Consider the following 13,725-nt stretch of genomic DNA (forward strand, 5'->3'; position numbering starts at 1 on the left):
AAGAAGCAATGTACTTAAACTGGGTTTACGAGCAAATACATGGACGATGATCAGCTTTGCCTGAATGTTAAAAACATTTCGGCTTGTCATTCGTTCCCGTTAACGATGTAATTGCAGTCGAAACCATATACAGAAGTGTTTAAATTTTGGACCTTTAATGTACAAGTATTCCAAAACTTTATGCGATGCAAATTAGTTTTGATCTTTGAAATTTGTTTTTTTTTGTGCTTCATATTTATTTCCTGATGTGTTCAAAACCTTGTGACTCTGATTAAATCTAAATATAAATATTATTGTTGATCTTCTGATCTAGTCTGTTTGATCTAACTGGCCGGGTTTTTTTCGGCTGAATTTTTTGTATTGAATGAGAAATTGTTGATTTTTGTGTAGATTCAAAGCAAAACTCTGGAAATCTTATTCTTAACCTGATCCTGCAGAATTTCGAACTTTGAAAACCTTTATCAACAAAAGGAGGATTGAAGAATTTCGCTAGGAGTTTTGAAAAATTTGAGGATCGTGTAGGGGATAAAATAAGTCTTCAATTTATCATCCAACGATTTTTTGATCAGCATTAAATTTTCGACTACATAAAACTTCTTTTCTTGTCAAAAATATTTCAGCAAAAAGCTTTCCAAAAAATCAGAAGTAAGCTCTTTGATTGAGAGTTTGTCTCTAATTAGACCTTTAATTAGCGTCCAAAAACTTATAAAAAATTAGGAATTAACATGTATTGCATCAATAAGAAACCAAATGAAATTTTTTTTCTTTTGAAGTAATTCGATGAAATTCAAATGTTTTTGTTAAACATTTTTCGAACAATGATTAAATTTTTTTTTGTAATAAATAAACAGCACACTTTTAAATAATTCTTATTTCTGATTAGTTGACCTCCAACAATCAGTGTTTCTAAAAAATTATTCAGTTCTGGTTGGGCAATAGCAAAGAAAAACTCATTTCATTCTGATTTTTTTCTACGTTAAAACAAATGCTCCTTACTTTGTATTACTATTTGAAATTATTTTCAATTGTTCTGAACAATTCAGAGTTAGTAAAAATAACTTATTAACTTTCTTGGGACATTTTACTTTTATTCAATTTTGGCTTGTGCAAAATCTCCAATTGTTTTCAAATGCTTCCACTAAACAGGAATGAAAAAATGAAAGGCAAGGATTGTGAGAAAAAGTACAGGAGAGCTGATGCAGCTCGACATCGCGACAGTTGTGTGCGAGGAAATATTGAATGTCCAGAATGCAATTATTGCACTTACAACCAGCAAAAAATGAACTTCTGTACGAGCAAAAAGCACTAAAGTCAACCCAAATTCAACAAGTTGGTATCGTATTAGAATTTCCAAGCTAATATTTTTTTCTACGACATTGCAAGAAAGAGCACGGGTTGAAAGAATGATCATTTTCTCGCTGAGTTGAATTAAATCTTGGAAAATATGGAAAACAGTGATCAGCTACTAGATGAGTCGAATACCTGTCAACACTTCTTGACAGATACGAGCCGGAAAATGGACGCTACAGGGTATTCAATTTTCAACTTACCAAACTACTTTCTGATCTAGTTAATTAAAAACAAGATCAGGTCCTTGAAAAACTTGATTGTACAGAAAAAATCAACATTGCTATGGGATTTGTGTTTCAAAACATATAAACCGGTGATTAATGTTATTACGCTTATGAAAATAAAACAATCTTCGATAAATCAATGAGGCTTTGTATTAAAGCTTCGTATTAAAGTTTGTACAAATGAGAGACAAAATACAAATTGACATCCAGTTGATCACTCATAAAACAATTGTTGCGGCTTTGCTAAAAAACGTACCCATGGTATGTCCCGATATAGTGATTCTCCAACCACTCCTGAGTGATAACCGTGTTTAGTGTTTGATTTCGGATCAAAGCACAAAACAACCGTGCATTGACAATTTGTATTTTTTACGAGCGTTTGTAGCTCACTCTCATGGAACAACTAGTCTTGAAACATGCACATCCAAAACCTGTAATGAGTTTCATGAAAAAATATTTGCGATCTGAAACAGTTTCGTGGCGTTTAGATTGATATGCCAACAGTTGAAAATTTACTAAAGAAAAACACTTATATCTACAATATCGACACTGAAGATGGAGATTTTGTGGTTGATCTTTCTCGGAGAAACATCGGTAAACACAGGAGTACAATAAAGCTTCTTCGATACAACAATCACATTACTTAGGTCAAAAAAATCGACAACTTTTTCAAATGCTTCTAATGCCCAAGTTGCGACACATTTTTCCACAAGGCAGACAATTTCAACAAGCAACTACTACCCCAAAAATGTTTATATTCAAAAAGAGACGTTATTTGAAAACTGGATGGCCTAAATATTGAGTAAACCAAAGAACAAACTTTATTCAAAAATGTCTCCATTTTCGACTTTGAATCAATTTGCATGCCATTTGAAGAACACCGACCGAAACAAACATTTGGCTTGTGAAGTATGAAACCATATCAGTGTCAGTCTCAGACATTTTGCTTGACAAACTTTTTCGTGTAAAAAAGATCCACAAGCCCTCATTATTGAAATGTTGGCAATATTGGCACTGTTGGCAGAAAAAAAAGAGTGAAAGGCACGGAAAAAGTGAAAGGCACGGATTGTGAGAAAAAAAACAGGAGAGCTGATGCAGCTTGACATCGCGAAAGTTGTGTGCGAGGAAATATTGTATGTCCAGAATGTAATTATTGCACTTACAACCAGCAAAAAATGAACTTCTGTACGAGCAAAAAGCACTAAAGTCAACCCAAAATCAATAAGTTGGGTATCGTATGAGATTTTACAAGCTAATATTTTTTTCTAAAACATTGCAAGAAAGAGCATGGGTTCAAAGAATGATCATTTTCTCGCTGAGTTGAATTAAATCTTGGAAAATGTGGAAAAAAGTGATCAGCTACTAGATGAGTCGAATACCTGTCAACACTTCTTGACAGATACCGAGACGGAAAAACGACGCTACAAGGTATTCAATTTTCAACTTTCCAAACAATTTTCTGATCTAGTTAATTAAAAACTAGATCATGTCTTTGAAAAACTTGAGTGTACAGGATAAATCAACATTGCTATGGGATTTGTGTTTCAAAACATATAAACCGCTGATTAATGTTAATATGCTTATGAAAATAAAACACTCTTTGATAAATCAATGAGGCTTTGTATTAAAGCTTCGTATTAAAGTTTGTACACATGAGAGACAAAATACAAATTAACATCCAGTTGATCACTCATAAAACAATTGTTGCGGCTTTGCTAAAAAACGTACCCATGGTATGTCCCGATATAGTGATTCTCCAACCACTCCTGAGAGATAACCATGTTTAGTGTTTGATTTGGGATCAAAGCACAAAACAACCTTGCATTGACAATTTGTGATTTTTTCGAGCGCTTGTAGCTCACTTGCATGGAACAACTAGTCTTGAAACATGCACATCCAAAATCTTTAATGAGTTTCATGAAAAAAATTTTGCGATCTGAAACAGTTTCGTGGCGTTTCGATTGATAATATGCCAACAGTTGAAAATTTACTAGAGAAAAACACTTATATCTACCACATTGACACTGAAGATGGAGATTTTGTGGTTGAGTTTTCTCGGAGAAGTATCGGTAAACACGAGAATACAAAAAAACTTCTACGATACAAAAACCACATTACTTAGGACAAAAAAATTGACAACTTCATCAAATGCTTCTTATGCCCAAGTTGCGACACATTTTTCCACAAGGCAGACAATTTCAACAAGCAACTACTACCCCAAAAATGTTTATATTCAAAAAGAGACGTTTTTTGAAAACTGGATGGCCTAAATATTGAGTATACCGAAAAACAAACTTAATTCAAAAATGTCTCCATTTTCGACTTTGAATCATTTTGCATGCCATTTGAAGAACTAACACCAACCAAAACAAAAATTTGGCTTGTGGAGTATGAACCCATATCAGTGTCAGTCTCAGACAATTTGCTTGACAATTCTTTTCGTGTAAAAAAGATCCACAAGCCCTCATTATTGAAATGTTGGCAATATTGGCACTGTTGGCAGAAAAAAAAAAGTAGAAGCGATCAAAATTTTTGGAAAGCAAAAAAACATCAAGAAGCTGCTTCATACGATTTTCAGCATCTCTAATGACCGAGGCAGTTTCAATAAAAGTGAAACCAGAGAAAAACGAGGAAAAAACATTCGGATGTTTTCACTCTCTTAGGATTCAGAAAAATCAATTGAATGATTCGATGGATCATCTAGAGAGGCACACCAATAACCTATCTTTGTTTGGGTTCAACAGTGGCCGGTATGATATAAACTTGATTACATCATACTTCATTCCCTAATTTATCAACTAAAAAAATTGAACCTTCAGTCATCAAGAAAGCAAACGATTTTTTTTTCATCAAAATTGGAGACGTTCAGCTTCTGATGCAGCCACTACTTTATACTCTCTTCTAAAAGCTTACAAAGCCAGTGAGATGAAAGGATAATTTCCGTACGAGTGGTTTGATACTCCGATCAAGCTTGATGATCAACAGCTACCGTCATATGATAATTCTTACTTTAAATTGGAGAACAGCAACTATCTCGATAAAAAAGTTGGTGATTATCAAAAACTTCTTCATATCGGGATATTTGAAGAGTAAGCCATGATAATACTCGGGCTAAAAACTGAATACTCTACGGGACTGGAAAACTGCAACTACATAAACTGTGTTCGGGAACAAGAAAAGATGCCAACAATCCGCAATTTTCTACAGTGGAATAACAGCAAAAATTTTCCTGTTCCTACCCTTAAAGCTATGCATAAAAATAATTGCATATTATCATGAAAAGGGGATAGACATGATAAACCTCGGATGCACACAACTGAATCTAGCGAACATGTGACAACCCAAGTAAACCGACTATAATTTCTACCCATTTTGTTTGTAAGACGGTGAATTGAACGAAAACTTACGGGAAGATATGACGGGTGGTCCCTCAATTGTTTTCACAAAAAAGCAGTACCAAATAAGATTTTTATTTGAAAATCAAATGTTTTTCCTAAACCAATCGTTGGTATTGATGCCAATCAATTACAACCTTATTCCATGCGTCAGGATGTGTCCACATGCTTGTACACAAGTTGGGACTACAATGAAGAAATACAAAATTTCAAGGCAAGTCAAAATCGAAATTGAACGTTTTAAAATATATTCATTTCTTTTTTCAAGCAACCAGAACTGAATATAAAATTGAGAGCTACTACACTACAAGAACACAGAAAACGTTTGAATGCTTCCTAACCCATGTAGGACTGTTATTGAAGCAATGGGATGTTATTTCCACTTTGCACCTCTCAAGAAGCTAGAACTAGCTTAACTGATGATGATATCAATTAGAAACCAAGAAAAAAGAAATAGATAAGCTTAGAAAAGATTACAATCGAGAAAAAGATATTCCATAGAAGAAATGTGGGAGTGTACTTGGTGGGATGATTTTGAAAACAACGTAGACGTAATAAATCACGTTACAACTCTTTTTCCCTTCAAAAGACCTCTTTCTTCTAATTCAATACCGCAAAAAAATTAGAATTGAAACAATTTTAGGTGCAATGCGATCTGAGTGTTCCATGTAAACTAAAAGCAAAAATTTCCAAATTTCCACATACTTTCAAAATTATTGATGTGACCAGAAACGATATTGGGGGAAAATAAGAAGATATCCGCGGAAGAAAACAACTGAAACAGTTTGTTGAGACAACCGCAAGGAATGTTGATATCGAGCTTCAATTTAACCAACGGAAAATTTATAACATCATTTTTCATCTTTTACTTGGATCCTGGACTACAGTGTACAAAAACTCATAGAGTTGTAAAACACAACACACACTGCATATAGTATTCAACAGTTTCAATCATTCTGTTGTTGATGCTAGGCGACAGTGATGATTATATGTTATCTGGTGTGGCAGCCGAAACAACGAAATTGTTATGAAAAATTTCCTATGGCTATCAAATAATAGACACATCAAAACATATAAGTAAAAAAAACCTTGGAGACAAAAAGACCCATAAAGATATCAACAACCAGTTCCTAAAAAGATTCAATATCGTAGCCATATAATTGAATGAAGTGGAGCTTGTTAATTCTACTATATGGCACCTTGAACCAAATATAGTAGGATTTTTTGTACTATAGTATGCCAAGTTGAGAATATTTAAACTTTAATATAACTTTTTCGATAAATTTTGCGACGTCAACAAACTTGAAGAACCCGAAGTGGATACTGATTCCCTCTATTTGGCTCAGGCAAAAGAAGATTAAAATGAATGCATCTTTCCCAGCAAGCTAGCAGAATGGACTGAGAAGCGAAGCAAAAACTGTCGACACGATTTCAGAGCAGATGCGAAAAACAACTTTTTCCCCAGGACTTGCTGTTCTATTTATAAAAAACATGGCAAGAGAGAACCAGGATTTTTCAAGGAGGATACACCAAACTGTTGTAACTGTGTGATAAAGATTATTGCTGCTACGATAGTAAAATCCAAGAGCATAGGTTTAGTATTAATGGACTTAACAAACGCGCATTAGAAGATTGTGGAGATAGCCAGATGGCAAAATATCAACAAATACTAAATGAGGCAGTGAACTTAAAGTCAACCATAATAGGGTTTTAAACGATTAACCATTTAGTTGGAACCTATGACCAAACTAAAAGAGGACTGAGCCGTTTTTGTCTTCAACGGAAAAATTAATTTGATGGAATATCTACTAAACGTTTCAATTTGCATGAGATTTTGAAGTAAACCTATATACGATGCTGTAAATTAATACATTTTCTCTGTAATTAATTTTGTTCAACATTTTTTTTTAAAAGCCGCGCTTCGGTTAACAATTTATTGTTTTTTGATTTGGAAAACAATTAGATTCTTAAACATGGCTGTATCAGCAAAATCGGTGGCCAAAATGTTTTTGAAAAATTTTCTCGAAACTTACCATCTTACCATCTGAAACTCTGAAACCTATAACTTATACACGTGGGAAATCTATTACCCATTATAAAAATTAGGGTGCGGACAGTTTTGTAGCCTATTGTTTTGTAGCCTATAATAATACATGAGGGTCCACATCCACCACGACTATGGGACTGATGTTATCATATGCACAATACTTCCTGACTGTGTCAAGCTATTATTTATTATACTCAGCTTTCCGTAGTTTTTTAGCTACAATTACCAAGAAGTAGCGCAAAAACTTAGACCGCGGGCCAAAGAGGGTCTGATACCCTTGTGAAGCTGATAATTTTTACACTCTGCATTTGCCTATTTACCTATTCACCTAACTGTGCAACCTGTGAGTGAATAAGTGACACTGGCTTATCTTAATAACCGTTTTTGTTTTTTATTTTGAAAAAACTTAGTTTTCATTCTGAATTTTCTCAGTCAATGCAAAAACAAAATTACAAAAAGTGCAAATGATGTAAAACTTGTTTTTGTCCCTTCTATTGTGACGTTCGTGACGTGGAAGACAGAATCTTTTTGATTGATACTCAAATTACAACAAAACAGTACAAAAAAACACAGATTTTTTGAGTTTTTATTGTATAATTAAAACAAAAAAATTTTTTGGTAATTTTTTTCTACTGATTCCAATTGTTCAACAAAAAAAATAATCAATTTTAATTTTTTTGAGAGTTTTCGTCGCCATTGATTTGTGTTAATAGTCTAAAAAAAATTTTGTTTTCCGTAAATGCTGTTTATAACCAGCTTCTTCACTGCGTTTGAATAAAAAAAAAGAATTTGTGAATAATGCGTTGGGCATTTTTTGACTCGCGCTTCTTCTCAAACTTAATAATATTGGCGCCAAAAATGCCTCGTAAAAAACAGGCATGATCAACCATAAACAAATCGAAAGAAAGACATCACGGAGCTGAAAAAAAAGAAGAGATCATGATCCTGCAGATTGTCCCACAAATGAAATACCAATATAAACTAACTACCTCAAACACAAACATTCGTAATCAAAAAGGACTGTTAGACACAAAAAATTTAAATTACTCTCCTCGAACAACAAAGAAAAAAACTTTCAAAAAATTTACCTTCGATGAAACTACATTTAGAAAACTTCAAGAAACTCAGCCAAGCGCACAGTACTATGCCGGCTATATCTTCAAAATTGCGAAGCCAGTTTGTTTGACGGATTGTCTTTCAAAAAAATGAAATGAGCGAATAATTAATACAATTCTATATTTCACTCCAAATGCTCCTATTTATACTCAACGTTGGAGTAAAATAATAATATAAGGGCTAAACATTGAGCTGAGACAGCTGTGTTACTGTTGCATTCCGCTACGGCTCTAATTCAATAATTCAAACCTCAAAGAGTTGCTCTGCGTAAAATTTTGCCTGCAAAAGCTGTTTTCTTCCAGATCAATTGAATGCTTCCTAACACTCGTAGGACTGTTATTGAAGCAATGGGATGTTATTTCCATTTTTGCACCTGTCAACTAGACCTAGCTTAACTGATGATGATCTCAATTAGAAACCAAGAAAAAAGAAGTGGATAAGCTTCGAATAGATTACAATCGAGAAAAAGATGTTCCGTAGAAGAAATGTGGGAGTGTACTTGGTGGGATGATTTTGAAAACAACGTAGACGTAATAAATCACGTTAAAACTCTCTTTCCCTTCAAAAGACCTCTTTCTTCCAAATCAATACCGCAAAAAAAATAGAATTGAAACAATTTTAGGTGCAATGCGATCTGAGTGTTCCAGGTAAACTAAAAGCAAACATTTCCAATTTTCCACATATTTTCAAAATTATTGATGTGACCAGAAACGATATTGGGGAAAATAAGAAGATATCCGCGGAAGAAAACAATTGAAACAGTTTGTTGAAACAACCGCACGGAATGTTGATATCAAGCTTCATTTTAACCAACGGAAAATTTATTATATCATTTTTCGTCTTTTACTTGGATCCTGGACTACAGTGTACAAAAACTCATAGAGTTGTAAAACACAACACACACTGCATATAGTATTCAACAGTTTCGATCAGTCTGTTGTTGAAGCTATGCGGCCAGTGATGAAAATATATTATCTGGTGTGGCAGCCGAAACAATGAAATTGTTATGAAAAATTTCCTGTGGCCATCAAATAATATCACATCAAAACATACAAGCAAAAGAAACCTTAGAGACTAAAGGACCCATAAAGATATCAACAACCAGTTCTTAAAGAGATTCAATTTTGAAGAACGCGAAGTGGATACTGATTCCCTCTGTTTGGCTCAGGCAAAAGAAGATTAAGATGAAAGTATCTTTCCCAGCAAGCTAGCAGAATGGACTGAGAAGCGAAGCAAAAACTGTCGACATAACTTCAGAGCAGATGCGAAAAACAACTTTTTCCCCACTACTTGCTGTTCTATTTATAAAAACATGGCTAGAGAGAACCAGGATTGTTCAAGGAGGATACACCAAAATATTGTACCTGTGTAATAAAACTTAATGCTGTTACGATAGTAAAATCCAAAAGCATAGGTTTAGTAGTAAAGGACTTAACAAACGAACATTAGAAAATGGGACTGATGTTATCATATGCACAATACGTTCTGACTGTGCCAAGCTATTAATTTTATATTCAGCTTTCCGTAGTTTTTTTAAGCTACAATTGCCAAGAAGTAGCGCAAAAACTTAGACCGCGGGCCAAAGAGGGTCTGATACCCTTGTGAAGCTGATAATTTTTACACTCTGCATTGCCTATTTACCTATTCACCTAACTGTGCAACCTGTGAGTGAATAAGTGACACTGGCTTATCTTAGTAACCGTTTTTGTTTTTCATTTTGAAAAAACTTAGTTTTCGTTCTGAATTTTCTCAGTCAATGCAAAAACAAAATTACAAAAAGTGCAAATGTTGTAAGACTTTGTTTTGTCCCTTCTATTGTGACGTTTGTGACTGTTCCGTCTGCTTTTTGAGATTTATGGAGGAGTAATAACAAAAATAATTAAATGTTATAGGATGATATGAAAAAAAAACAATTTTCTAAAGTTTGAAAATTTCTATGAAAATCATCACCCCACACGCCATATAGAGAACAAAACAGTAAATTTCGCTCCTTGTAACAAATCAATTATACCAAATAAACTTCTTTCAATCAATTTGGAACGATTTCTAAGACGGATTTAATCTCCGCTTACGCGTTAATAGTGCGAATTATATCGCGTTAATTGTCCCAAATTGATCAAATTGGCCAAAATGACAATCATTAAACCCCCATAACTTTACGAAAAAAGGTCACAGGTGAAAAATCTTTTCAAATTTAAGCTCAAGACAACAATAGTTTTCGAATGATATAAGAAAATTTCGTTAAAAATGGCTAGTTAAAAAGTCGAAATTTGTCTGAAGAAAAAAAACCCAACCCGAGCGCAAATATTCCGTTACTTTCGTATCGAAAGTCGGAACAACAATAAAAGAAAGTCAGCACAGAGAATTAACTACAGGCCAGTTTCGTTAACAATACTTAATGTAACAAATATTAGCGCATTCTGTTTAGACAAATCATTGTAATAAAAGAATACTTTTTAGCTACACTTAATATGGTTTCCTAGAAAATCAGACGTCGATTGACGCGTTCATAACTTTAATTGGAGAAATAGTATCGAGTTTTCGAGTAAACAATTATACTTTAGCTGTTTTTCTTGACCTAGCTACAACATTTAATTCTGTTTAACATCAAACATTTCTCAACCAACTTATTTCATACGATTTTTTCCAGTCAAGCACATGCACTACCGGAAAATTTACGTTAAAATTGGTGACACAAATTGTAGCTGGACTACGGTAAATCACGGGGTACCGCGAAGGTAAAATGCTCGATCCGATAGTTATCATAATATACGGTAACAAGTGATAAATTTCGCTTCTAGTAACAAATCAATTATGGCAAATAAGCTTCCTTCGACCAATTTGGAGCAATTTCTAAGACGGATTAAACCTCCGCTTGCGATTTAATAGCGCGAAATGTATCGCGCGTTATTTGTCCCAAGTTGGCCAAAATGGCAATCTTTAAACCCGCATAACTTTACGAAAAATGATCATAGGTGAAATATCTTTTCAAATTTAAGCTCAGGACAACAATACCTTTTGAATGATATTTAAAAATTTCGTCAAAAATGGCTAGCTAAAAAGTCGAAATTTGTCTGAAGAAAAAAAAACCCACCCCGAGCACAAATATTTCTTTATTTTCGTATCGAAAGTCGGAACAGTAATTCTAGAACTGAACTGGAATTCATGTTCAAACCGTTCAATTCGAGCAGGATACATCTGTAAATTTTGAAGAAAAAGTCTTTCCTGTTTTGTAGTATAGCATACAAGTTACACTAAAACCTGTAACGCTATATTTACTCATCTTCACAATTTTCAGAAGCCAGCCTGAATTGACTTAATCTTGTTTGTTGGTTTGTTAATTTATATAAAAAGGCATGCATTCTTTAACCTCGGGCCGGTTATGTTGACAAATTTACGTGTTTGTCAAAAAAAATTTTGAAGAAAATTCATGAACTGTTCTTATAATTTGAGCTTTTGGCGCAACACTAGTTTTTTTGACATGAAATAAAATCTTCAGAGTTCAGTGGAGGTTAATCTACGCTAGTTCAACATCATCATAGGCGAAGTTATCCGTTCCCCCTACTTCTTCGTCGTCCTTGAACACGACTGAGTGTTCACGCCCCCTGCCGGAGTGGGCAGAGGAGGCGGAGGAGGAGAGTATTCCCTTTCTGCTTCCCTCTTTCGAGTCCAGGGAGGAATCTGATCTGGCTCTATCCGGAGGGGCACCAAACTGAACAAAAACATACTGTAATTTATAAGCGTGGGGAAGACTTCAGGGACCTTTAAAAAAGTTCAATGAATTTGGAGAATTTTCTGGAAACTTTTTTAGAAATGAGCCACGACAACTTTCCCAACATCTTACGATCGGTAAGCGTCACATTAGAAAATTTTCTAAAATAGTTTTAATAAAAATAGGAAAATGTTTCTGGAATAGTTTTGCAAAAATAGTGACAAAAAATTAATTTCTAGAAACACCTTCTATCTTATTGGCTCCCATGAAGAGATATAAACTACAAAGTCTACTAAAAAGGTTGTATTTAAAAGTGTCTTACTGAGATATTACGTTCCCCACTATCAAAAAAATTGTCCGCTAAATAGAAAATAGGGTGTTTTCCTGAGGTTTTGGGGCTGATCAAAATCAAACTAGAGAACCTCGAATCTTTTCGAAAATTATAGCAAAAATCACCACACTGAAAACTGATTATATTCTCATTTTGACTCTCCCCCCCCCCCCAACTGCAAAATTTTACAGTAATTTTTCTGTTCACACTGTCGGATTATTACAAAATTTGGCATACGGACTGATAAGGCCATTACAAACATATTTGGTCTGAATAATTAACCTTGTAAAACCACGCGTTACACCAAAAAGTCGATACTTATGTGAGGTGGGGGAAAAGGAAAAAGAGCCCTCGTTTTTTAAGGATATGTATGGCTAAAACCCGGGCTGAGGTCCGCGGTGAATATCGAATTCATAGTGGTCGCACATCTTACCATCGAGCGATGAATAATCCGAAAACTGCAGAAAGTTTTCAAGAAAACTGATGAAGATAATGTTTATAGTATTTTATTCCTACAGCAATAACATTTAATGAATATTAAAAATTTTGATTTAAAATTTTATATATCACAAATAAAAAAACTGGATAAAAAATCTGACCTCTTCATCGTTGCCTTCCTTGTCTTCTTCTTTCTCTTTGTCTTTATTTTTGTCCTCGGCCTTCTTGGCTGGCTTAGACATGCCCCAAGCCTTCATCAGAGTGTTGTATGCCCTCTCGAACATGAGCATGGACGAGATAAGTATGGTCACTATGGTCCAAATATTGGCGGCCACGAACCTACAAAACCAACAAACTTATATTTCATAGTGGCGTTTTTCATCTATTGGAAAAAAGTTTCGCGTTTTCATGTTTACGAACAGATTATACACCCAAAAATAGTGTGGAAAAAAAACTGCCGAAATATACACCCAACAGAAATGCGATCAGAATAAAACAGCCAGTAATATAAATATGCCATTTGAGTTTGAATTTGCCTGATTCTGGTAACATAGTTATTGTTCCGACTTTCGATACGAAAGTAACGGAATATTTGTGCTCGGGGTGGGTTTTTTTTCTTCAGACAAAATTTCGACTTTTTACTAGACATTTTTGACGGAATTTTTTGAATATCATTCGAAAGGTATTGTTGCCCTGAGCTTAAATTTGAAAAGATATTTCATCTGTGATCATTTTTCGTAAAATTAGGGGTGGTTAAAGATTGCCATTTTGGCCAATTTGGGACGATTAACGCGCGATATTATTCGAGCTATTAACGCGTAAACGAGATTTAATCCGTTCTTAGAAATCGTTCCAAAATGGTTCAAGGAAGCTTATATGCATCAGGTAGTAAAGATTATATAAAATTTCCCACTGACATCTAGATTCTTAGGGTTTTTAAGGCTATTGAACAAGGACTTCTATATCTATGTCACTGTTTTACTTTCAAAGTTCTTCTGCCAATTAGCACTTTGTCATCTGCGCGGAACAGCAAAATTTTGAACTCGAATCTTCATGTTGCTCGTAAGCATTTTTGATACTTATTTATTGTTGATATATAACTAATCCTGCCC

General features: G+C 34.3%; 2 protein-coding genes across 2 annotated transcripts in view; one reads left to right on the forward strand and one right to left on the reverse strand.

The window, feature by feature from the left end:
* Window positions 1-13,725, forward strand: part of LOC134843901 (uncharacterized) — a 681,357-nt gene that overhangs the window by 77,287 nt on the left and 590,345 nt on the right. The gene's annotated exons all lie outside the window — the stretch shown is intronic.
* The window catches only part of LOC134854591 (uncharacterized), a 36,382-nt gene continuing 34,073 nt past the window's right edge, over window positions 11,417-13,725 (reverse strand). The window contains exons 6-7 of the mRNA XM_063870918.1: window positions 12,775-12,952; window positions 11,417-11,844 (exon numbers count right to left, since the gene is read on the reverse strand). Coding sequence (XP_063726988.1) covers window positions 11,650-11,844; window positions 12,775-12,952 — 373 coding nt within the window. The 3' untranslated portion in view covers window positions 11,417-11,649. The remainder of the gene's footprint in view (window positions 11,845-12,774; window positions 12,953-13,725) is intronic.

Source organism: Symsagittifera roscoffensis, chromosome 1 (assembly GCF_963678635.1).
Source record: "Symsagittifera roscoffensis chromosome 1, txSymRosc1.1, whole genome shotgun sequence".
Classification (NCBI taxonomy): domain Eukaryota; kingdom Metazoa; phylum Xenacoelomorpha; order Acoela; family Convolutidae; genus Symsagittifera; species Symsagittifera roscoffensis.